At 43.7% G+C, this 25,471-nt stretch overlaps 1 protein-coding gene across 1 annotated transcript in view; it reads right to left on the reverse strand.

The window, feature by feature from the left end:
* Nucleotides 1-5,084, reverse strand: part of NXPH2 (neurexophilin 2) — a 45,975-nt gene extending 40,891 nt beyond the window's left edge. Inside the window, exon 1 of the mRNA XM_053287305.1 lies at nucleotides 4,812-5,084. Within this exon, the coding sequence (XP_053143280.1) occupies nucleotides 4,812-4,871 (60 nt within the window). The 5' untranslated portion in view covers nucleotides 4,872-5,084. The remainder of the gene's footprint in view (nucleotides 1-4,811) is intronic.
* Nucleotides 5,085-25,471: the final 20,387 nt, after the last annotated feature.

Raw genomic sequence — 25,471 nt, forward strand, 5'->3', positions numbered from 1 at the left:
TGTCATCTGAGAACACTAGGAAGGGGAGCTTGTGAATGAAAAGTGAAGCATGGGGGAGGAGCAATGTGACTGTGGAGCACGGAACTGAAAAGAAGACAGAGTGGCGCAGGGGGCAGCAGCAACACTGTGAATTTGTATAGGGAAGTCTGGCCAAACCCATTTTCAGCACTACTTTGAAATATCTTTCAAAAGTTACTTTACATTCTGAAACAATTTAGCACATATTTAAGGCTATCTAGAGAAATATGTTCTGTTTCTCTTGACCAACCTTGGCCAATATTATGGAGAAGATAGATTATATACAGATAATCTCTTATACATAAGATACACGTTGCTCCCTTAAGAATTATTGAAGTTTTGCTTGTATATGAAGCACCTAAGTGATAGAGAAGTCTACATTGGGCAGTGGTGGTGGGGAAACCACAATTCTATTTAGTTAAAAAAGTAAGATGGCTACATCAGTAGAAAATGTTAAGGCTAGAACACAGATAGTTTTTGTCTTAGAATACCAAGGTGAGTATAAATGACAACAACACATGACAAACTCAATTTATTAAGGTACAGAGCTTTACACTTATCTCCAGACACGACTGAATTTTTTAAAAAATCACCCGAATAATACAGACTTTGCTATCTGAACCCTCTTTTTCTTTCATAACATAGGTAAGACTTTAACCAAATAGCAATGCCAAGTTAGAGACAGGTATATCAGTACTTCCATTAACTTCAGACATCATCAAGTGCTTTTTGGATTCTTTTGCATACACTTATGCAAAGCTTAATGCAGTGTTTGCAGAAAAGGTTCATAGACCAAGAACTTTGCTGTCAAACTAATACCGAGCTATCATTCTTTTCTTATATGGATGTAAAAATTTTAATATGACAAATAAAGGCATTGCAGCTAAGGTTTGACAGCAGTCAGGCAATTTATATTTAAATGCTTGATATTTTTGTAAATTTGGAACCTGTTACTTTAAGAGTTACTGCTAACCATGCATTTTCTCATCTTTTGGTTAATTTTATTTTTTTATTTCTGAACAGCATAGCTCAGGAAAATTAGAATAAATATCAGAGAAAATAATATACCAGGATATGTTTGAAAGAAAACTTTAAATGTAGATAGGGATAATAGCAGTGTCTGAAGGATGGGCCACAGAATCCTTTTACAAAAGCGCTTTGCCACTGCTGTGTTGATGATTCCATTACTCCTCTAACCTACTTTTTAATATGGCATTGAATAATTTGTAACAACAGAACAGTTGAAAGGCCATTAATGTTAGAATTAAAGCAATAGTAGCCACTTGTCTTAAGAATGACAAAGCCTCCCCACCGCTACTTTATTTATCCAGTAACTAGTCAGATGATTATTAACCAGACACAACATTACTGTTTGGACATATATTGACTACTAGCATAATATGAAGCAAATAGTAAATTATAGTGAATTTACTTATCTATGGCTAGTGGCTATCTAGTTTGCAAAAAGAATGCCGGGTGTGCAGTTTTATTTTTAATGAGGCATTGTCTGCCTTTCATTGTCTACCTCTGTGTGTGCAACAACCTCTGTGTGTTTACAGGAAAGAAAATCTGGACAGAAATGAATTAGTAAAGGTGAATATAATTAACTTCTATGGCAGGATAGCATACAAAGAACATTTTATAAGTTGCCTTAAGCTGATTTCAACAACAGATACACGTACACTTGTTTAAAATAAAAGGAACACTCTTTTAGCTTACCACTAGTAGAATAATTTTCTAAAACTTCCTTTCCCTAAATCCAACACGTATAAAAGAAATGCAAATGTCTATAGCAAATTGATATAACTAAATACAAAAATGAAACAGGAATCTTGAATGTAACAGCATACTGAATACAAAAATACCAATTTTGTTCTTGTGGCCAGAAGATAATAGTTCCAAATTGTGAATATTTAGTTTGTACAGGCTTTCATCAAATTAAACAAAAACAGTCACTCAATTTTTAAAAAAATGTTTTCTCCTCAGTAGATATGTTGTCATGAATGTAATATTTTCAATATTCAAACCAGATATTTCCGAATATTGCCAATATCATCCTGACTATTAATTATACACCTGGAAGGCATTATTCACTGAAAAGGCTGGCCCAAAACTAAATAGTAAATAGAATCGCCATACAGTATATATGCTATGCAGGTATCATCATCAATATCACTATCAAAAACTGTATTTCTTATTCTCAAATTAATTATGTCCCAATTCTAGGCAACAGTGGCCTAATAGGCACAATATAGCAACAAATGTTGAGCACACTTTTGTCACCCTATATTAGCATAACTACATGCACTTAAGATACAAACATTTTAAAAAAGCATTACTTTAGGACTACGCAGTTAAGGATAAAAGTTTTTCAGAATGCAACTGTCTGAGATATAAACAGCTAGAAGTAGAGAAAATGGATCTACTCCCCAATGAATTGTTTTGTGCTGTATCAGCTGAGTACAGGTACTGCCCTGTATGTGTTTTTTTCCAAAGAAAACACCTTTTGAGCCTTCAAAGTGATCAGCACTCGCACTAAGCAACTGTTGTAAGCTACAGCAAAGAGGTTCACACATTGTCCAATAAAATGTGGAACAAAACCAAGGTCTGTCAGAAGTTTTAATCAGTCCCTTTGATATCTGGTTGAAATTAAAAGGAGGGAGATTTCAATTTAGCTCTTTCCTTTTCAGCAACTCTGTAATCCATTTACTGCTTTCCATTCACATCCCTAACCCCTGTGTGGTGTTTAGCTGGAAACTCTGTTCTAAGAATGTAAACAGCCTTTTATTGTCCAAAAAAGGAAAGCAGTGTGAAAGAAAATGTGCGCCTTATCGCAGAGCTGCAGCTCAGTACTTCATTGCTATGATAAAGTGCTGAAGAAGAAAAAAAGCCCCACAACATTACAAGACAAGCACAATCCAAAAACGGATTAGAATTTGACATAAGCTTCCTCAAAAACTAATCAATCAACTCATGCTGTAATATTAGAATCCAGCTCTTAAGGAGGCTGTCTAATCCCTTCAAAGTTTATTACACATTCCCTTATTGACTCTAGTCACACACACACACACACACACACACACACACACACACTCAGCTATAAGGCAACCATAAGGGTAAAAAAAAAAATGAAACTTGTGTAAAAGCAGTCAACATTTATGAAACTTTGTGTAAAAGCAGACAGCATTTTCCTGAAAAGGAGCACACTGAAATACAACTGCAATATAACTTGTACTCATTTGCTTCTTTCTCCCTATACCAAATATTTCGTGTTCCAATAACAAGGCAACTATTTATTTCTTCACTGGCGTTTGTTACAGTGGCATTCCGCATACAGCTGCTTATAGCACTGTTCTCCATATCTTTCAGCCAACTAGATTTTGTCACTTGCTCCGGGCTGTAAGCCTAAACTTACTTGTTAAGTAAGCAAGTCCCATTAAACATACAAGAGATACTTCAGGAAAGTAAACACATTTAGTATTGGGCTGCAAATAACTAGCCCTACCTTAAATGCTCTCAAAACCACCACCAATGCAAATACATAGCAATAATTTTGCATCACCTATAAGAGATATGCATCAATTCTGAAATTACAAAAAGCAAACAAATGGAGTCTGCAAATCTATGCATACTTACTTGGAAGTAAATCTCATAGAAAACAGTGAAATTTACTTCAAAGTAAACATGCATAAGAACAGACTGGACAAAGGACAAATAATTAAACAGTTTACTGTTTAAGCCAAGGAGATACACATCAAAAATCCAAACTGCCTAGCGCTAAATTGGAGATCAACTATATAAGCCTGCTGCAAAAAGTACCTCTCATAGTTTGCCACATTTGTTTTAATATCACCAGATTCTTATTTCAGCAGAAGCATAGGCTACATAACAGATGCAGTATTGCCTGAAAAATAAAAAAATAAAATTCTTGGAATTTTAACAAGCTACAGTGCAGTTAACTTTCCCCAAGAAAGGTTATGATATAAAATATGCCATATTATAAAACCTAGTCCTTGTTATCCACCGTTTTCCAAGAACTTATTAGCATAGTTAGACCAACACATAACTCAAGATTCTAAACCACAGTCCACTCACTGCTCAAAATATCCAGCATTTTGGACACAGGCCTTTCTGGGATCCCAATTAAAACTAAAAAAGAAAAAGAGACGATCCTGTTAGCTAACATGCCAGCCTTGATTTATTGGACTGTTTAGGATGTTGTGTATTATGCATTATTTTCCCTCAATATACTTCCAAAAAACAAACGGCTAATTGTTACTGCGTGTCCCCATTGATTTGACAGCCGTTTAAAGGGAATATAATGTGGGTTGAGTTTGTCGCCTTTTTGGCGGTTCAAAAGTTTCCACGCATTTTCCAAGGCCAAGCGAAAGAATTAAATGCCAACTCGCACACCCTCCTTTGCAAACGGAAGACGAGCTCTTGCCACCGCCTAGCACTGAACGCTTGATGAAGAGGCATGTGTGCTCCATTCCCTTGCACAGCTGAGATGGACTGCCACAAGGCGGAAGGGAGATCGGGAAGCGCCCAAACCAAAACACCAACCCCAAAGCCTGCACCTCGTACTAAACTGGATAACTGCAAACTTGCAGGGCGTTTCGAAGCCTTCCCCTATACAGCCTGCAAAGGAATAGAATGGTTTAAGAGAAAGAAAGAAAAAGCAAGCCCCTGGCTTGTTTGTGCCCAGAACCAAGAGAAGCGAATGACTCGCCGAGGCTGTCGAGAGTGTGCAAGCCGCACAAAAGAAGTCACACCACTAGGCAAAGCAGACTTACAAGCGGGAGGAAGCTCTGCACCACCACAACCAGAGGCAGGGGCTGCTGCAGGTGCACCATCCTGGCTTGGAGTCTAAGAGATGGTTTCCCTTCCTTGGATCTTGTTCATCTCCACTTTGGGGGGCAGGACTGAGTACAGGGACATACCACTGCGCTTCTTCGCCGTCTTCTCCTTTTGCTTCAAGGAACTGGCAGATACACGCGCGCACACCCAGAGAGAGCGAGAGAAAGGCACGCGCGCCAGCCAGCCAGCGGGCAGACAAGAGAACCAAGCCCCCAAGCAAAGCCTCCAGCGCTCACTCAACCTCAGTCAGGCGGCGCTCGGGGGCGAGTTTCACACTGGTCATGGCTGGCTGGCTGGCAGGCAGAAAGGACGCCGAAAGCCCTGGCGTGCAAGCTGCCTGAACAAGTCCGCTGCGTGGTTTCCTCAGGCACTGAGAGATCCCTGGGAGAAGGAGGAGGGAGCTTTCTCCACACACCGTGAAGAGAACGCGGAGCAGCAGCAGCAGCAGCAGCAGCTCACGACACGCCACTCATGGTCTCCCGCCTTGCTGCGAGAGGAGGACGACGAGGTGGAAATTCTAGTCACTCTTGGCGGGGAAAGTGCCCTAAAGTGGTTTTGGGGCCAGGGGATGTGGCTCACTGGGGCACAGCAGAAACGCATATTGGCGTGGCCCGTTGCAGTTCTAGCTTCAGTGAGGAACAGGAAAGGGCTCCGCAAAGTGCCTTCTTGGTCCCCTCGTCCTCCCCAGCCAGCCCAATCCTCTCTGCCCCACTGCCAAGGAAGTGTGAGCTGAGCTGCCACTTTCCCCCTCTTGCTCTTGAGCATGTAGTTCGGACAGCGTAGCCGGGAGTTGAGGGCTTACTGGCCTCAGGCTGCCACCACCTCAGCACCCAGAAGGAGAGCCCAAGTGGGCGGTGGTGGCTGCTCGTGCTAGGAACAGCAGCAGCCCCATCACTTGTTCACCTGTGTTTTCCTTCTGGGCAGTGAGTAGAGTTGAGGGGATTGGGCCCACTGAGCTCAATCCTCTCGGCTACACTGCCCAGAGAGAGAGTCACGGCAAGCCAAGCAGAAGAAGCTGGCGAGCAAGAGCCATGGTGTCTTTACACACCCTCACTTTGGGCACTCCTAGTGGGTCTCAAGCCTCCTTACTGTACCCAAGTCCGAACCCGACTGAAACTGAACTGCCTTGTGGGTGTTCCCGCTAACAAAGTTTCCGAGATGTTGTTGACTACAACTCCCAGAATCCCCAGTTTTAATGGCTTTTACTTGGGGGTTATGGGAGTTGTAGTCAACAACATCTGGGAATCCCTGTTAGAGGGGACACTGTGCCTGGTCCGTGAACTGGTTCAAACTGGCCAGCAGTTCAGTTTGTGCCCTAGAACTGGGCTGAACTGGTTTGGCCTGGTCTGGGATGCATGCAAAGAGGAATCTGGTAAAAATTCCCCTTTTCAAGCATCGGGGGAACCCTAAGAGGCTGAAAAAGGGTGGGTGGGAGGTCACCTTATGCACTGATGCTGATGGTGTGGCTCCTCAGCAGCGGCACCTCCCCTAGGCCCTGTTGGCGCTCCCCTCTATCAGCACGGGCTGTCAGGGGCCTGGTTTGGGTCTTCATGCAAACACAGAGGCCATTAGAGTGACCTCTAATTTCCATGATGACACAAATGACCTCTGCACATGCATGGAGGTAACTTGGTCCCCACCGGCCTGCGTTGATGGGACGGGGATACCAGCTGAGCCTAGGAGAGCCACGACCGAGGAGGCACACTGTGGTGGCACATATGGTCACTTCTTTCCCCCTCCTGCCTCACCTTTTTGAACCTCTTAGGGTTCCCCTGATGCTTGTAAAGGGGAATCCTTAATGGATTTCTCTTTGTAAGCATCTCAAACCAGTTTGACCTGAACCCAGCCCAGTAGGGATGTTCACGAACCTGTCCGTAGGCCCCTTTACAGGCCTCCAAAAAGGTTCAAACACCCGGCAGTTCGGCCAGTTTGAAGACAGAGGGATAACTTTAAGGGCAGGGGAGGGTGCATTTACCCCCCACTGCCGTGTTTCCCACACCGGTGCTCTCTGTAAGACTGGTCTGGTGGGGCAGCAGTGTACCAGTGTACTTACTGGTCTGGTGGGGCAGCAGGGATGTATGCTGCCACCCTGCTGGACCGGTTTTACAGAGAGTGCCAGCGTGGGAAACATGGTGCATGGGGGGGGGAGTGCACCCTCCCCCGCCCTTAATGTTATCCTCTCCAGCTCCAAACTGGCCCCCGTTAGTTGTGTGCACACCCCTACAGCCCAGTTCGACTTGAAATCAAACTAGTCCCCTTTTTTGGAGGGCCGGTCTGGTTCAAGCTCGAACCACCGAACACAGTTCAAGTTGAGCCAGTTTGCATATCCCTATACCCAAGTGAGCCATCAAGAGTAGAGGTGAAAAAATAAAAAAGCAGCCACTGCTGTCCCTGCTCAATCAGTGGGGCCCCTGGAGTGCATGCTGGCCCCAAACAAATGCCAAGTCCTCTCCTCTCCCTAAACTGTTGTTGCTTTCATGATGCAATGCTAGGCATGCTTATATGGGACTAAGCCTCACTGGAGCATATTTCCGAGAAAGCATGCACAGGATGGCACTATGAGGCCGTTTCCAGCTCCTATGTTGCTGCAGGATACCTGGGGGCCAGTAAAATAGTCCCTGTGGGCCAAATCTGGCCCCCGCGGCCTTATGTTGTGCAGGCCTGATATAGAAGATAGTGGCTTGGGGGAGAAGGTTTTTGTTAGCACCATGAAAGAGCATCAAAGAGTTAACCACTTTCCCTTATTCTGTGGTCTTGAACTGGATTAGCACCTCCTGTAGCTGTTTTGTTTTGTTTTTGTTCTTAAAAACTACACACAGAGAAATGCAAAAATGCATTTAATGTTATCTCTAGTTTGACTAAGCTATACACATTCACTAAGGAGTAAGACCAAGTTTAAATGTGACCCTAGGCAAGCAAAAATAATTTATCTGCAGAATTACATAAACCTAGTATCTTCATTAAACCAGGTTGCCTCACCTGCATAGGCCCCATTAGGATGATAAAGATCTATAGCCCAAGCATGCAGGTAGTCTTAGCATGCTGTTTACACTACTTGTACAGGGATTGAGAGCCCAGTTTAAATGTAAAACAAGGTGCATGAAATGCTGTATGGACAGGTCCTTCTTGATGCTGTATTGAAAGAGTCTTGTCTCTGTGGTTTAAACAGGTTTAAAACAGGTTTAAAGCGAGTCCTATTGAACTCGTAAGAATTGCTTTGCTGGATCAGGCCTAAAACCTATCTAGTCCAGCATCTGTTTCACACAGTGGCCCACCTGAATAAACTTGTTTAAGAGTGGGCTAAAAGAGTCTGAGAATAATGTGGATTGCAGTGTTAAGTGAATTGAAGTTTGGTGGTACAGCTCCTATGAAAAGGAGATATGGTGAAGGATAGTTCTCTTCTCTCAGAGTCCAAAACAAAGAGCCTCTTTTTTAGGGTGAGATGGTAGGGTTATTCCAGGAACTATGATATGCTACGGGCATGGGGTATTTTGGAAAAAGAAATATTTGTTTTATTGTATTTCCTCCTATAAACTTGTAGTGTTTTGGAAAAGGGGAGAGTTCTTTAAAAAGGGCAGGTGGATTTTAAACTATTCCTGTTAGTGCTGTCAGTGCTTTTGGAATTATTCCCCATAGAGGAAGATATTAATTTCATAATTAATGTAGATTTTCAGAAAAGATATATAAGCAGCATACTACTCACCAGCTCTTGTCTTATCTTAGTATGCATATATAATTTAAATTAGACTGTAACCGTTTCCATGTCTGTTGCTCCAGAGGGATCATTTTAAAGACATACCAGTGTAGAAGAACTAAATTGGACTAGTATCTTATGTTGTACTTGCATAGTGATGCTCCATGTTTTTAGTTCATTTATATGAACTGAATGCTCTTGCTCTAGGGGAGTTCACATTAGTTGTCCTCTTCTGAATGAATGCTGATTAAATGTCATTCTAAACAAAATGTCTTTCATTTGGGCCATATTATTTGTCGTCCTCATTTTAGGATTTTATTTCTGGTGTGCCCCTTTTTTCAAATGGCTAAAGAATTTGCAAAGACAGTCTTTAAGGGGCTTTCCAGTGTTGGGTAAAAAGGGTGAAAAGCAGGGGGATACCTAAGGACTCATTGTTGCTTATAGCTGCTTATAGCTGCTTAATTGTTGCTTATTGTTGCTTATAGCAACTGTATTACATCAGTAGAGGCAAGTGAATGAATAAGGATCTAGATGAAGCAATAGCTTCCTGCCTTAAGAGCCATATGCAAATACATTAAGATTAGATGGTAGAATCTGCAAAGGGAAAGGCATCTGTGAAGTTGGCATTGAGCAGTGCAGCCCGTCACCCAATCAGGAAAAAGAAATTATAACCAAATAATATAGGTGATCCTTTACCATCTTTGCTTTGATCTGGTGTCTGCATTGCACAATGCCTGATATACAGATTCCTTTCTCCTGGGTTCAGGTGTTGTCTTGCTTTGTTCCATGTGCATCTTAGTGCACACCTGTGAAGTACTAATAATAGTACTAATGGTTCTTACCTTATTTATCATGGCTGACATGCTTAGAAAATTACTCAAAATAGGCCCATTGAAATTAAATGAATGAGTTAAGCATTGTGTAGAAATGTTATTGTAATATGTCCAGCCAATAGGTGGCACTAGCATTTGCAAGTAATGATCTTAATTGGAGGCAGAGTCCTATCCAGTACAGTATAAGCCATATATAATCTCAGACTGTCCAAAAGAACAAACATTGCTGAACTGGAACAGGGAATACAGTCATCTCTTCTTTAATTTCAGCATCTGGATTCATAGGTACATTGCCTCTAAATATGGGGGTTCCGTTCACTATCCATTAACAGTCATGGTTAATAGTTGTGGATGCACCTATCCTCTTGAATATATCTAATCCTTTTAAAAGACCATGTAAGCTACCAGCCATTGCTACATTTTCTGGTGGTGAATTATGTGTACATCATATGTTGTGTGAAGAAGTGCATTCTTTCGTCTGTCCAGATTTGCTGTCAATTAATTGATGATATTTTACATGACAAATGTCCTAAAGAGAAATAAAAGAAAGAAATAGCAGAAGTTAGGAAAAGGAAACAGGAAGTTAGGAAAACTAGTTAGGAAAAGGAAAGAGGGTCACAATGACAGAATTCAAATAGCTATAGGGATAAATTTCTGGATTACTAGATTATATTTCAGCATATTAATATTTGTGCCAGTTGTTCCTAAAGTAAAGAGGTTCTAAGAGGACATATGAAATTAATCCACCAGCAGTAACTAGTAGCAGCTGATTTTCTGTGGTAGGATCAGACTGGGTTATCTATAGCTCAGAGCTGAATTTAACATATTTCCTGTACCATTTTATGTGTGTAGGAGATTTTTGTGTGTGTAGGAGCAACAAGAAAGAAAAATTGATGTGTATGCTCTGGCAGCCACCAAGTACTGAGATTTTAGTGGGGATTTCCCCTTTTCATAATCAGGAACTTTTGTGTAATTCTACACTTCAGCGGAGCATCCAAGAAGCTTATTGAACACATGAAGCAAGCTATCTTAAACTAAGTCAGTCAATTGCTCCGTCTAGTTCAGTATTGTCACTGCATTGAATATCAGTGGCTCTTTCCTAGTCCTACCAACAACAATTAGCATCACAGTGGTGTTCACGGAAGGACTTTTTTGCAGTTGCAGTGCAGCACAAAGTTACACCAATGTTAGCATGTTGGGCAAAGAGCTTCCGGTTTGCACACAATGGGCTGGGGCAGAAGTCTGAACAAAAGGTTGTGCTAATGCAAGAACTAATCTGTAAGAGAGATGAATTAATTTGTACAATGATTGTTCTACATCCATATGCTAGTGCAATGCAGTTATACTAGAACAAGACTAGTCTGGATGCTACCCATTGTTCCATAATCAGTAACAATTTCTGTAGTTTCAAAATAATCATCCCTTCAAAATAATCATCCCTTGTATTATTCTACCAAAGACAACCACAGGCCTCTGTGGTCGCCAGGAGCTGAAACCACCTTGACGGCACACTTTCCCTTTACCTATGAACCTAGGCCAAAATGCTGCTTTGGTCATACAACGATGACAAATATTTATACAGTAGTCCCTCGACCTACGAACTACTCGACAACCAACGTTTTCGACTTATGAACGCCAAAAAAGACCGGAAGTAGTTGGCGGTTTAGATTTGGCTTCCTCGACTTACGAATTTTTAGATACGGTTTCCTCGACTTACGAGTGTTTCCAGACCTCCATGGGTGCACTTTTCAACCTACGAAAATTTCGACTTACGAACGTCCGTTCGGAACGGATTAACTACGTAAGTTGAGGGACCACTGTATACTGTTTTTCAACAAAAGTTCCCAAAGTGGTTTACATAGAGAAATCAAAATAAAGATTGATCTCTGTCCCCAAAAGGCTCACAATATTGGAGGAGGAGGAGGAGGAGGAGGAGGAGGAGGAGGAGGTTTCTCAAAGTAAGAAAGTTGAAATGCTGTCAAAGAAAGCAATGTCAGTGGATGTCAAGTAATAAATGTAAGTGACAAAAACTGTTTGAGGGCACCATTTCGGGAGGCTAAGGTAGTTGCCCCCTTGCACCACATATTGTTTCAGACTAAATGTGGTTGAGAATACCTATGTCTTGTAGGGATGTGCATGGAACCAGTTTGATGGTGTGTGTATGGGGGGGGTTGCTGTTTGAAGTTCAGGGGAGGGTGCACTTACCCGTCCCTCTGCTCTTTTCTCATCAGTGTTCCTTTTTTCTAAAGTTCATCGGGGCAGCAGTGTACCACCCTGCTGCCCCATTGCCCCTGTTTACTGGATACAACTGGAAGTATCTGATGCGCTTGTGCACGCTGGACACAGGCACACGTCAGGTGCAGGCACGTGTCCATGCCCAGCGCATGCAGGCATGTCTCATACTTCCAGTTGTATCCGGTAAACGGGGGCAATGGGGCAGTAGGGAGGTATGATGCTGCCGCAATGAATTTTAGAAAAAAGTAGTGCCGGCTGGGGAAGAGCAGAGGAAGGGGTAAGTGCACCCTCCCCTGCTCTTAAAGCAGCACACACCCCGCCATCAAACCACCCCCGCCTGGTTCAGTGCACATCCCTAATGTCTTGTGCAGTATTGGTGGTTCTACTTGCTGAGTGTCTATTGTTATAAAAATATCAAATGAGCGTATGATGTCCTTCACAGAATCAAAAATTGTTCTACCCAGGTCTGGGAGCTTTGTGTGCTCTCAATTTTCTATTGTGTGGAAGCAAGGTTAGAGGAAAATCGGGGTAGAAGTGATTGTGTGGAAGCAAGGTAGAAAGAAAACCTGAGTAGCTTTCCCTCCTGCCTTGCTTCCACACAATCACTGCTACCCAGGTTTTCCTCTAACCTTGCTTCCACACAACTGAAAATTGGGAGAACACACATCTCCCAAACGAGGGTAGAACACAGTTTTTGATGGTGTGAATGACCTCTACGTATTGGATATGCCTTCATGCTGAAGGCACAAACACCCTTATCTTCAAAAGGGTAGGTTTTTGACCCATGTTGTAGAGTTGGTGTAGTTATTGTGAAATAGAAGAAGGAAAATAACCACAACAGAGTATTTTAAACTAAGATGTCAGTTTGCATTTTGATCTTGAATATAACCAAGAACCAGTCTTTGAACCTTGTTATAAATCTTGGTCCTCCCCTCACCCCACCCCAACAAAACAAAACAAAACTGAAATGATATCCTAGTCCTCCAGTTTCAAGGGCAGTAGTTGTCTTCCAGACTAAGTTATGTAATAGTTCAACTTAGGAGTTACTCAAAAGGAATATTTAATTTCATGCTGGTCACTGCCGCCGCGCCAGCGTGATGAGGTGGGGTGCGAGATTGTGCCCCCATCACATGAGGCAGGCACGGATGCCATCTTGCTTCTTCCTCCATGTGATAGGAGTTGGCCAATAAGGAAAGGAGGTGGACTGATTGGGTCCCGGCTGACTAAATTTCAAGCAGATGCTCCTGCGGGGCAAGGCTTTGGTACTCCTGGTGATTCGCCTGTGCTCGTCATTTGCCATTGGGGCTATTTATTTATTTATTTATTTATTTATTTATTACACTTGTATACTGCCCCAAACTCGTATCTCTGGGCAGTTCACAATGATAAAACAGTTAAAAACACATATAAAAACTAAAAATTTAAAAATCAGTCACAGAATTAACAACCTATACATTATCAAGAAGCTGAAAAAGCCTGAGTAAAAAGATGGGTTTTAAAGTATTTTTAAAAAATTGTCAGAGATTGGGAGGATTATATCTCAATAGGGAGCGCATTCCATAGTCCCAGGACAGCAACCGAGAAGCCACGTCTCCATGTGGCCACCAGACGAACTGGCGGCAACTGGAGATGGACCTCCACAGACGACCACAATGGACAGTGGGGCTCATAATGAAGAAGACGTTCTCTCAAATACCCAGGGCCTAAGCCATTTAGGGCTTCATAAGTTATAACTAGCACTTTGTGTTTTGCCCGGAAACCTATAGGCAGCCAGTGTCACTCCATCAGCAGAGGTGTAATGTGGTCTCTCCGAGATGACCCAGCCTGGCTGCCGCATTCTGAACCAACTGAAGTTTCCGGATTACCTACAAAGGCAGCCCCACGTAGAGCACATTACAGAAGTCAAGTCTAGAGGTTACCAACAAATGTACTACTGTTTTGAGGTCATTGATCTCAAGAACCGGGTGCAGCTGGCATATCAGCTGAAGCTAATAGAAAGCACCCCGGCCACTGACTCAACCTGAGAAATCAGGGAGAGGTGCGAATCCAGAAGTACTCCCTGACTGTGAACCTGTTCCTTTTGGGGAAGTGTGACCCCATCTAGAACAGGTAGGTCAAAATCGTCTCTGGAATTCTGACTCCACACAATAAGTACCTCCGTCTTATCTGGATTCAGCTTCAGTTTATTCTCCCTCATCCAGCCCATTACTGCTTCCAGGCAGGCATTTAGGGAGGATATGCCAGTTCCTGAAGAAGTTGACATGGAGAAGTAGATCTGGGGTGTCATCAGCATACTGGTAACACCCAGCTCCAAATCCCCTGATGATCTCTCGCAGCGGTTTCATGTAGATGTTAAAAAGCATTGGAGAAGGTACAGAGCCTTCAGGAACACCATACTTAAGTTCAGTTCTCGAAGAGCAACAATCTCCAGTCGACACCATCTGGAATCTGTTCGAGAGGTAGGAGTGGAACCACTGTAAAACAGTGCCTCCCACCCCCAACACGCTCAGACATTCCAGAAGGATACTATGGTCGATAGTATCGAAAGCCAGCGAGAGATCCAAAAGGACCAACAGAGTCATACTTCCTCTGTCAATTCCCAATTGGAGATCATCCATCAGGCCGACCAAGGCAGTCTCCACCCCATAGCCTGCCCGAAAACCAGTTTGAAATGGGTCTAGATAATCAGTTTCCTCCAAGACCGCCTGGAACTGAGAGGCCACCACCCTCCCAATTACCTTTCCCAGCCATGGGAGGTTGGAAACAGGCCTATAATTTCTCAACTCTGAGGGATCTAATACAGGCTTCTTTAGAAGAGGTCTAATAATTGCCTCCTTGTGACAAGGAGGCATCCTGCCCTCCTTCAGAGAGGCATTTATTATTTCCACCAGGCCACCTACAGCAACCTCCCTGCTAGGTAAAATGAGCCATGTTTGACAAGGGTCAAGAAAACAAGTAGTAAGCCTCACCACTCCAACCAGCTTGTCCACATCTCCAGGAGTCACAAACTGAAACTGATCCAGTCGAATCACATAAGAGGAGTTGTTGGACACCTCCAGTTCAGATATCAAATTAATTGTGGAGTCTCCATCTAAGTTGGCCCGAATCCGAGAGATTTTATCTGCGAAAAATTCTTCAAACACATCGCAGCTAGTAACTGAGGACTCCAAATTCTGATTCAAGGGAGGAGTGGCAGATACTAGTCCCCTCACAACCCTGAACAACTCCGCTGGATGTGAACTCACAGAGGCAATACGGGCAGAAAAGAGCCGCTTCTTTGCCACACGTATTGCCTGAGCATAGATCTTTAGATGTGCACTATGTTGCAGTCTGTGAGATTTGAGTCTTTTTCCACATAGATCTTCTGTATACCAAGGGGCCAGTTTTGAAATGGGTCGGAGGGGACGCTTAGGAGCATTTGTGTCTACTGCCCTGGTGAGCAAGTTGTTCCAATTCTCAACCAGGGTATCAATTAGATCACCGCCAAAGCCAACATTAAATCCCTCCAAGGCTTCTTGGAATCCTACCAGATGCAATAACCTCTTTGGATGGACCATTCTAATAGGCCCCTCACCCCTGCGGAGGTGGGAAGTGGTCATAAGTCCAACCTTAACCAGATGGTGGTCCATCCATGACAATGGGGATATCACAGGCGTCCCCACCCATGGAACACCACCCTGATCAGAGTAAAAGACCAAATCAAGCATGTGACCTGCAATATGTGTCGATCCAGAGACTGCTTGGGATAGGCCCATGGTTGTCATGGCTGCTATGAACTCCTGAGATGCCCTAGACAAATTGGTCTCGAAATGAACATTGAAGTCCCCCAGCACCAAAAGTCTGTGAGACTCCAATGCAAGTTCTGCTACCAAGTCCGTGAGCTCAGTAAGGGATTCCACGGGCAGCAGGGCGATTGGTACACCCACAGAAGTCCCAGTCTATCCCTGCTCCCCAAACTCAAGTACACACATTCAATACAGTCCGATACCCTAACAGGGACCCTGGTAAGGGAGATGTTATCCTAAGAATATAAGAACAGCCCTGCTGGATCAGGCCCAAGGCCCATCTAGTCCGGCATTCTGTTTCACACAGTGGCCCACCAGATGTCCCTGGAAGCCACAGGCAGGAGCTGAGGGCATGCCCTCTCTTCTGCTGTTACTCCCCCACAACTGGTACTCAGAGGCATCCTGCCTTTGAGGCTGGAGGTGGCCTATAGCCCTCCAACTAGGAGCCGATGATAGACCTCTCCTCCATGAAGTTATCCAACTCCCACTTAAAGCCATCCAGGTTGTTGGCTGTCACCACATCTTGTAGCAGAGAATTCCACAAGTGGATTATGCATTTTGTGGAAAAGTACTTCCGTTTGTTGGTCCTAGATTTCCTGGCAATCAATTTTATGGGATGACGCCTGGTTCTAGTGTTATGTGAGAGGGAGAAGAATTTCTCTCTATCCACTTTCGCCACACCATGCATGATTTTATAGACCTCTGTCATGTTTCCCCACAGTCGTCTTTTTTCTAAACTATAATGCCCCAGGTGTTGTAGCCTTGCCTCGTAAGAAAGGTGCTCTAGGACCCTGATCATTTGGTTGCCTTCTTCTACACCATTTCCAGTTCCAAAATGTCCTTTTTTAGATGTGGTGACCACAGCCACTCCACCTCTTCGCCCATGTCCCCTCACCTGCTCTTGTACAGAATATCCTGGAGGGAGAAGCTGGGCCCAAACTGGGCCACTAGCCTCCCCCAACCAAGTCTCAGTAATACACACCAGGTCAGCCCCTTCATCCATAATCAAATCACCGATGAGTTCAGATTCAGTTTCGACTGACTTGGCATTGCAGAGAAGCACGGTAAGGCTCTGTGGGTTGTTGGCAGTGCTCCCCGAGGTCAGAGAGCTGGCAGGACAGCCACAAGGGGGGACAGCAATTAAATTTCTGACCACCCTTCTCCTGGAACAGCCTGCTGACCTGACTACATTACTTCTTCTATTCCCCACCACCACTGGGATAGCTGCCCCACATTCAAAGGCACACACTGTCTCCCCATCTCCAGATGAAAACAAACACATTACTGCAATTTCAGGCCAGTTCTAAAAACAGCTAAACTAACTAAACAGAAACTCTACTTTTGAGTAGCTCCTCCCTAATCTAATAATTAAACAGAGGGTCTAGCCCCCCCATAGTGGCTCCCCCAAAGGGGCAACCCTGCCAGTGGTGGGCCCGCTGCCACTGGCAGCATGGCTATATAGTCCTGGGCAGCCACAGCTCCAACAGGTGGAACACAGGAACTAAAACTGCTGAGTCACCTTTGGCCCCAGTCCTGCAAGGACTCACCACCACAGACAATCCTGGGGGGAGCAGATGGCAAACGATGTGGGGAGCAGAAGAGGAGGCAGCCAGGATGACATCAGCTTGCTGCGGGGTGAGGCCTGGGTACTCCTGGTGATTTGCCTGTGCTAGTCATTCACCATGGGGGCAATGGCATGACTGATCGAGGGAACGAACTGTTCCCCCTGGGACTTGCAGTGAGGTATTTAGGAAGCGCTAGTGGGGTGCGGTAAGCAAGGCTAAACAGAGGTTTGCCCACTTTTGTTTGGCTGGAGGGCCATTTTGGGTGAGGGGAGCCAAGAAACAGCCCTTCAGGGTTTTTGCGGCCCAGAGGGTTAGGAATTGCCCCTGCTCAGGGGGTGGCTATACTCACCATCTCAGAGCTTTGGCGGCTTGAGTTGGGGGTGGGCCGGGTTGCCCCCCTTAGCAGGGGAAAGCCACATGATGAGAGGAAGTCAGGACCTGGCACCTGACCAAATCAGTACCCGGCCCTTCGCCCTGGTGTGGGAACGGCCCTTCTTAGGAGGCAGTCCCACATGGGAGGAGTACCCGTACTCTGGTTAGTTAAGTACCTTGTTGCAAGTTTTATTCTGTTGTACATTAGTAAAGTGGCCCTATTTCACTCCAACTAAGTGTGTCTTATCTTCATTGGGGCTGGGGGTGCAATTAGGACTTTCATCGAATAATTTAGTCAGAATGTCAGCCAATATGTTCCCCCCCCCCCCAGTTTGGTACATTCTTCCTAAGTTCTTGAGCCAGTGTTCTTCCATCAGTCATTCCAAGGTTTTTATCTATATTCCAAGCACAGTTGGATAAACGGAATGTGATGAACCGAACATTTCCCTGAACAAATATCATAGCTCCAGGGTGAACATTATATCTGAAATATTACTCTGGCACCTTTAGTGTCAGATTCCAAGGGGTTTTAAGAGCCACTCACCTTTCTTCCTATGATAGAAAATACTCTTCACACCTTATTATCAGAGATTCTGTGTCATGAGATTTAAAAGAACCACATAATAATTCTCTTGTAGTCCCAAAGTCATAAAACAGAAAGCTGTTAGGCAATCTAGCATCATATGTGTGAAATGCAGGGTGGGGAATCTAATTTGCTATGGGCTGTTCTAAGTCCAAATCACATGGTTGATTTGCAAACTCTATCTAGAATATTATTTACAAGTATAGACCCACAACAAAATGTTCAGTAAATCAATGTTTTATGTGCACATGTTACTTGAGCTGAGCACCATGAAAAAGCAAATGTTGGCATCAAAGGCAAATGTTGGTATCAAAAGCAGGAGTCTAAGGAGGAGTCTACTCTAAATGGGTCTTACTTCATATGCAAATACACATACCCCCCCATATCTGGGTTTTTTGTGGGGGGTGGCACTAGTGCTTAGGCCCACCTCATTTTCTTCCAGCCCTAAAGTTTCAAGAGTTAGTGGGTTAATGTTTTCATTATATTTGCTGAAGTTGTAGAGATGGGAAAAGATCATGGAATAGGTTATAGCCAGTGGTCCCTCTAATTTTTTTTCATATCTGTGCGGAATGAGTTTTGTTCTGGGCGGCAGTATCAAGGCAGTGTGTGCATTTAATATCAAGGCAGTGCATTCAGAATGGGGCCTTCCTGATTCAACCTGAGCGGGATCTAAAATGAAATGAGCGGACATCCAAAAACTTGTGAGCATGCGCACGTGTGCATGCCTCAGAGGGAACAGTGGTTATAGCTAATGGTGAATGTTGTTCATTTATTGCATGACTGTATCCAGTGATTGGCAGATTAACAGATTCTGTGAGCAACTTCCCCCGCAGCAACTTCTTCCCCCAGGAGAGTTCACACAAATAAAGTTGTCTTTATCTTGTTTGGAAAACACCAAGAGCTTAAATGTGTCAAACCTCTTCCCCTTCAGAAAACAAAGCTGGGAAATGGCAGGTGAAAAAGCAAAAGAGTTTTAGATACCTTTCCCCCTCAGAAGCAGAAGAGGTTGTGACTGTCTTGAGGCAGTATTCTTCAAGCTGAGAACTTTCCCTGCTCTTTTTGTTCAAGCCCTCCTTCCCCACTACTTGCCACTGAATTCAATTGGCTCCACCCACCTGGTTTTTTTGTTAAATGCCCTCTGAGTCAACGAACATTCCATTCACTTGAGTTACATTGAGGCAGTTATGGTTGTTGTTTTTAAATTTTCTTCGGATTTTTTAAAAAACTGAACTATCTGTGGGTCATCCCAAGGTTGCCAGTTCCTCTCTCTCACCCGCAAGTGTTATGTATCCATGCAGATCATAACATTTCCAGCTCTTTCAGAAAAAGTTATAAGATGTATTATCAGCTTTTATATCTCCCCAAAAATATTTTAAGATGTGTAACAACAATAAAATACAGGTGAAACTCAGAAAATTAGAATATCGTGCAAAAGTCCATTAATTTCAGTAATGCAAATTAAAAGGTGAAACTGATATATAAGACAGACGCATTACATGCAAAGTGAGATAAGTCAAGCCTTAATTTGTTATAATTGTGATTATCATGGCGTACAGCTCATGAAAACCCCAAATCCACAATCCCAGAAAATTAGAATATTACATGGAACCAAGAAGACAAGGATTGAAGAATAGAACAATATCGGACCTCTGAAAAGTATACAGTGTACTGTGCTTGATTGGCCAGCAAACTTGCCTGACCTGACCCCATAGAGAATCTATGGGGCATTGCCAAGAGAAGGATGAGAGACATGAGACCAAACAATGCAGAAGAGCTGAAGGCCGCTAATGAAGCATCCTGGTCTTCCATAACACCTCATCAGTGCCACAGGCTGATAGCATCCATGCCACGCCGCATTGAGGCAGTAATTGCTGCAAAAGGGGCCCAAACCAAGTACTGAATACATATGCATGCTTATACTTTTCAGAGGTCCACTATTGTTCTATTCTACAATCCTTGTCTTCTTGGTTCCATGTAATATTCTAATTTTCTGAGATTGTGGATTTGGGGTTTTCATGAGCTGTACGCCATGATCATCACAATTATAACAAATTAAGGCTTGACTTATCTCGCTTTGCATGTAATGCGTCTGTCTCATATATCAGTTTCACCTTTTAATTTGCATTACTGAAATTAATGGACTTTTGCACGATATTCTAATTTTCCGAGTTTCACCTGTACAATACAAACATTATAATATAAAACTATAATACCAGAATAAAAGAATTTAAAACAGCCTCATTAAAAATTGGTAAGCTGGCAATGCAATACACATATTTAAAAGGACGCCCAAGTATTTATTAAGACAGGGTTTCTCAACGTGTGGGTCCCCAGATGTTATTGGACTTCAACTCCCATAATCCCCAGCCCCAGCAGCCTTTGGCTGGAAATTATGGGAGCTGAAGTCCAATTACATCTGGGGACCCACGCGTTGAGAATCCCTGCTTTAAGACCTTCAAATTTATTTCATAAAAAGCAGGTGATAAAACTTGTAAAAATGTTTAAAATGTTGTTAAAAGCATAATAAAAACAGATGTTTTGGCATCAAATGCCAACTTCAGTGTTGTTCCTACTTCTTCTGTGGATCATATGCCTATACGGTTCAAAGTTTTAATTACACACACTCTGACAGTCTTGGGAGCCTCATTAAAGCCAAACGTCCTCCAACTACTTAAAACAATAACAGCTTAAAGCCTTGTGGAATAAAATGCTTTTATAACTACACTGTACATTTACATTAGTTTCAGATCATTTTAATAGACATGGCTCTCAACCAAGGAACTACAGGTGGCCCTCATTATCCATTGTCCCGTCACCCATGGTTTTGTGTATCTGCGGTCAGGCAGTAGAGACTCGACCTCATTATTCATGGATACAAAAATAGTGAAAATTCACTTATCTGTGGTTCCTGGATGGCTGGAAATGACTGCCAAGGTCATTTCTGGCCACCATTTTGCTAAACAGAGCCATTTTGTGGCTCTGTCCTAAATATCTTCTATCTCTCTCTATATATATCATTCTCCTAAACGTACCCATTGCTAATCCCATGCTTGGCAGCTCTTGTGAGAGTTTGCGAGCAGCTGCCTTGGGATTGTTTTAATGAAAGGCGGTATACATATTTAACAATAAACAAATAAACAAACAAGCAACGGGGATGAGGAGACAATGGTGGTGGCAGCTGGTCAGCTGGAGGAGGCGGTGGGCTGGCACAGCTGGCGGGAGCAGGAGGTGATGGGCGGCCCACCCGCCAAGAGGAGGAGGCAGATGAACCCAGCCCAGCTGGCGGGAGCAGGAGGCAGCCAGCTGGGAGGAAGAGGCAGTGGTGGGCCAGCTGGCGGGAGGAACTGGCCGCTACCAGGAGTGGGTGGGAAGAGGTGGCGGGCTGGCATTCCGACAGGCCCACCCACCAGAAACTGCAGGGTAGGGGCAAGAAGCGTGCGGGTTGGGGAGGAGGAAGTCGGCCGGCCCGCCAGAAAGCGGGGGTGGGGGGAGTGGCCGGTCAGCCAGAAAGCCAGGCGTGCCAGTGGGGGGGGGGAAGCAGTGGTGGTGGGTGGGCCTGCCAGAGATGCAGATGCTCTGCGCCCAGCCCAGCTAGTGTATATATAGATCCGTTATTTTTCTCAGAAGGTTTGTGGATTGGGGGTTTGGGGCAGCCAGAGAGCATGGTACATTACTTACTTTCTCTTATTTCTGCCTTTTTAAGCAGAAACCATTTTTCTTTTGGCCCATCAGGAGCCTAACCACCCAATTCCCATTCACTCAAAGTTTCTTTATCCGCAGTTGTAGCCGAGAGGGTTTCCTGTAAGTTAGCACGTGTAATCCTATAAAAAGGCAAGAGATATTTTCTAAAAGGAATAGGATTGTCAAATTTATTAGAAAACAAAAAATCCCAGGGTTATTGGGAGGAAACCTTGACAGACTGGTTTCAAACTGGTGGTCTACTTAAAAAACCAATGGGAGGTGGGCATGACAGATCTCTCCGAGGAAAGTGTGCCATGCTGACTACATGGAATAGGACTACATGCACTGGATTTTAGGTGTGTAGGCCTTATTAGAAAGTTATGTCCCTGTGTTGAGTCCAAGGATTTTGGAGGTGGGCAGCAAGGAAAAAAGATCCACATGTTGGCCTGGAAGAGAGGAGAGAAAAGACTCAAGGTAGTTAAAAAGGTGTTTATTGGTATAATTCAGAAAATGCCTGATCTGCTTCAAGCAATTCTTCAAAGGCAATTGTCAGTCTCTCTAAATTGTGTTTAGAGTCTTCTTTATCTAAACTTCAATGTAAACAAGGTTCTTAACAAAAGCTTGGAACCTTTGGGATGTTCTAGATGTGTTGAGCATTCAATATACAGTGTTTTCAGCACATTGTGTTTTTTCCATCCTCTCTTCTGGCACATTGGTTCTTCACTTCTCTGCTTTTTGGCATGCCCTTGTTGTCCACCAATCTAATGGGACAGATCAGGCATTCAATTTACTGCTATATGAGAAGGGAAGGGGCTGCCATTTCCCATTGAGCCCATTCTCACAATCAATTCCTCCCATTTTGCAGGGAGGAAGCTTGAAAGCACTTTCCTCCCTGCAGAAGATCGAACCGACATCCCTGGGCAGGCGAACTTCCCACCCAGACAAGCACCGGCTGCTGCCGGTAGCTCTGAGGGCTGGGTGCCGGGATGCATCACAGTGCGTCTCCCTGCTCCCCACCCCCAGGAGCTCCAATGATGCACTCCGCAAGTGCACGGTGCATTATGGAGATCTCCCTTCCTCTCCCCAAGTCTGCCAGCTATGGCTGCTTGCAACCATGGCTGACACATGATCAAGAAAACGGTGTTAAGGGAGCGCTTGCTCTCCTAACCCTGTTTTCAAGGGTGGCTACATAGGTGGTTTTACTGCCGTGGTGCCACCGGGATCAGGCTTGATCCCAGTGGCTCACACACGTGTGCAAAGCCGGGCTGGGCTCCCTTAGTCTGGTTTTGCACACGCATATGAATAGCCTCATTATCTCACTTCTTGCTCTTTGGTTGATGTCAACATCCTGGCATCAGCCAACACACTTTCAAATATAAGGATGCAAGAAGTCCATTTTAACTTAATTTTGAAGGTAGTTTCTCATGTGTCCTGTCCTATATACCAGAGTCCACCAGACCTGTTGGGTAAAAGCAAGGCAGCAAGGCAGGGTTGGTTAGCACACAGCACCATGGATGTCCAACAACACTGAAAGTTAGACTGAGCCATTTTTGGAAGAGCGGTATATAAATTAAATTAAATACTGCTGGGGTCAGCCAGCTCCCACAGAGCTCCTTCTCACTGTTTGAGAAGTGGCAGCCTTAAAAGAGCAGCCCTCTGGCCTGGAGTCTGGGACTCCATCTCCTCCCTGCCTGTTTCCACCTCACCTGTCGCTGGTACTAAAATGCAGATATCAGAGAGGGTGATGTTGGGTGAAGGGCCTCTTTGTCCAGTTATCAGTGGCAGAAAAAGGAAGCTGAGCCCCAATTTGAATGAGTCCATGCTTCACTGAATAACCACCTCATTTTGTGTGCAATTGCAGTAAATTGAAGATGATGTTTATTAAGAAAAGGGAAGAGTGAGGTCAGGATGGGACAAAAGTGCACCGCAAAACAAAACAAAAACTTTCTGTTTGACACATGAATTCCTGGTAAAGGATGCTATCACCTTCTTGTGTGACCTGCATGTGGAGGGGCTAAGAACTCTTTTTCATTAGAGAACTCCCTGTATTCCAGGGGAGTGTCTATGAGCTTTAAATAAGAAAGACTACCCTACCCATACGCCAGGGTAGGCATGTGGCCTTACTTTAAATGTGTAGCACTAGACTTGCGCAAAAGTGCACACAGAATAAAATGGCCTTTGATCCATTGTTGTCTAAGTTTTTTTCCCCTGAGAAGCAGTTTTCTGGCTGAGTACTTCAGGAACCTTTAAATACAGTGAGTGAAGTGGTTAAATTGAGAAATGTACCATGTTTAAAATTATGAAAAGGGGATTAATAGCAACCAGTCATCCTTTTTCCTTCCCATAGCTCTAGAAAGAGAATGGTTTCATTAGAGGTAGATTTCTTTTTAAAAAATTCCTCTTGAATGTATTACTTTACATAATATATAACTAATTAAAGTGTGGACATGTTGATGTGCTTATCTGAGGCTGATTGTTCCTAACCTTCCCTTTTCGTGTTACTCAATAGTGGATGCTAACTTGACAAAAGAAAACTGTCAAAGCCAACTTCTGCTAAGAAATCAACCAAACCTAGTAAAATTTTACTTGGCTTGAAATGATATTCTGAAGGGAAATGTTTGTGAACTGTCCTGATACTTACCTCAGTGTGTTCCATTGATCATACAGTGTGCTTCTAATTTCCCTCTGACAGTCTGAGACTCTATGATTCCATTGATCCTTAGGATGGAGAAATGTGAAGGCAGGTGGCATCACCAGCTGTGTCATCACATAGGGGGACTATCACCATAGCACTGGAACACATGCAGGCTTCCATCCATAAACTAGAGCCCACAAAACACTATTCATCAAGCTCTGAGGTACAAGAGGGGGAAGGTTTTGAGAAAGAAACTATTTTTGGTAGCAGAATATCAGAGGGAAATGAGAAGCATTTCATAGTGTATAAAAGAGGAAAAACCTAGCTGGTGGGCAGACAGAGAGATATAAGAATTATTGGATACTTGACACAACAGCACAAGATAGACCAAGAAGGGAAATAAGAGTTTTGTGGCAAACAGTGGTAAAGTAATTTTTAGCAACCAGGAGCAGATATAATGGGACTTGTTTCCGGAAAACAAGGCAAGGTAGCTCTTCACTTCCTATTTAAGCAGACCTGCACTACTGTTCTTAATTGCGGGTAATTATGGCTGCAATCTACAATACATCACTTTGCTGCAATCTCCTTTCTTCAGTGGTACTATGTTCAAGTCAGAAGTGTACAATGCCATCTTTGAAAGGAGAAGCAACTTCTTCGGAAGCTGTGCCTGAATTCATGGGGAGTGCTGTTCATTGAAAGTATGAACAGAACTGAAAACAGACCTGTTTCACCATCCTCTGTCACATTCTTTGTTTGTATAAATGTGCATGTGTTTAATCAGTGTTGCTACATTGGAGTTGGCAGGTTCCATATTTTCCTAGTCTTAATATTACACGTGATATGATAGCCAATCTGGCACGAGCTGGCTATTATGATTATTGCAGCAGAAGGTTGTTTTTCATATCTTGCCTGTCATGTAAGGAACAGTTTACCTTCTGTTGCCATGTTTCATCTCATTGCTCTGTGTTGCACATCAGCCAACATTTTCAAGCGCCAGAGAGACTCTGTTATCCCAAAACACCCATCTCTGAGCTACTGCCACCACTGCTTTAGGTTGGTTACTACTGCCACCGTTGTCACTGTCTCTCTAGTACAACTAATATGGTTTTAAATGGCTGCATTCCCTCATATTTGTTTACATGTGTGTTTTACAATTGCACACACTCCATAATATTAACAATATGATGGGCATATAAAGAGCAACAGTTCACCT

This window comes from Hemicordylus capensis, chromosome 1, assembly GCF_027244095.1.
Source record: "Hemicordylus capensis ecotype Gifberg chromosome 1, rHemCap1.1.pri, whole genome shotgun sequence".
Taxonomy (NCBI): domain Eukaryota; kingdom Metazoa; phylum Chordata; class Lepidosauria; order Squamata; family Cordylidae; genus Hemicordylus; species Hemicordylus capensis.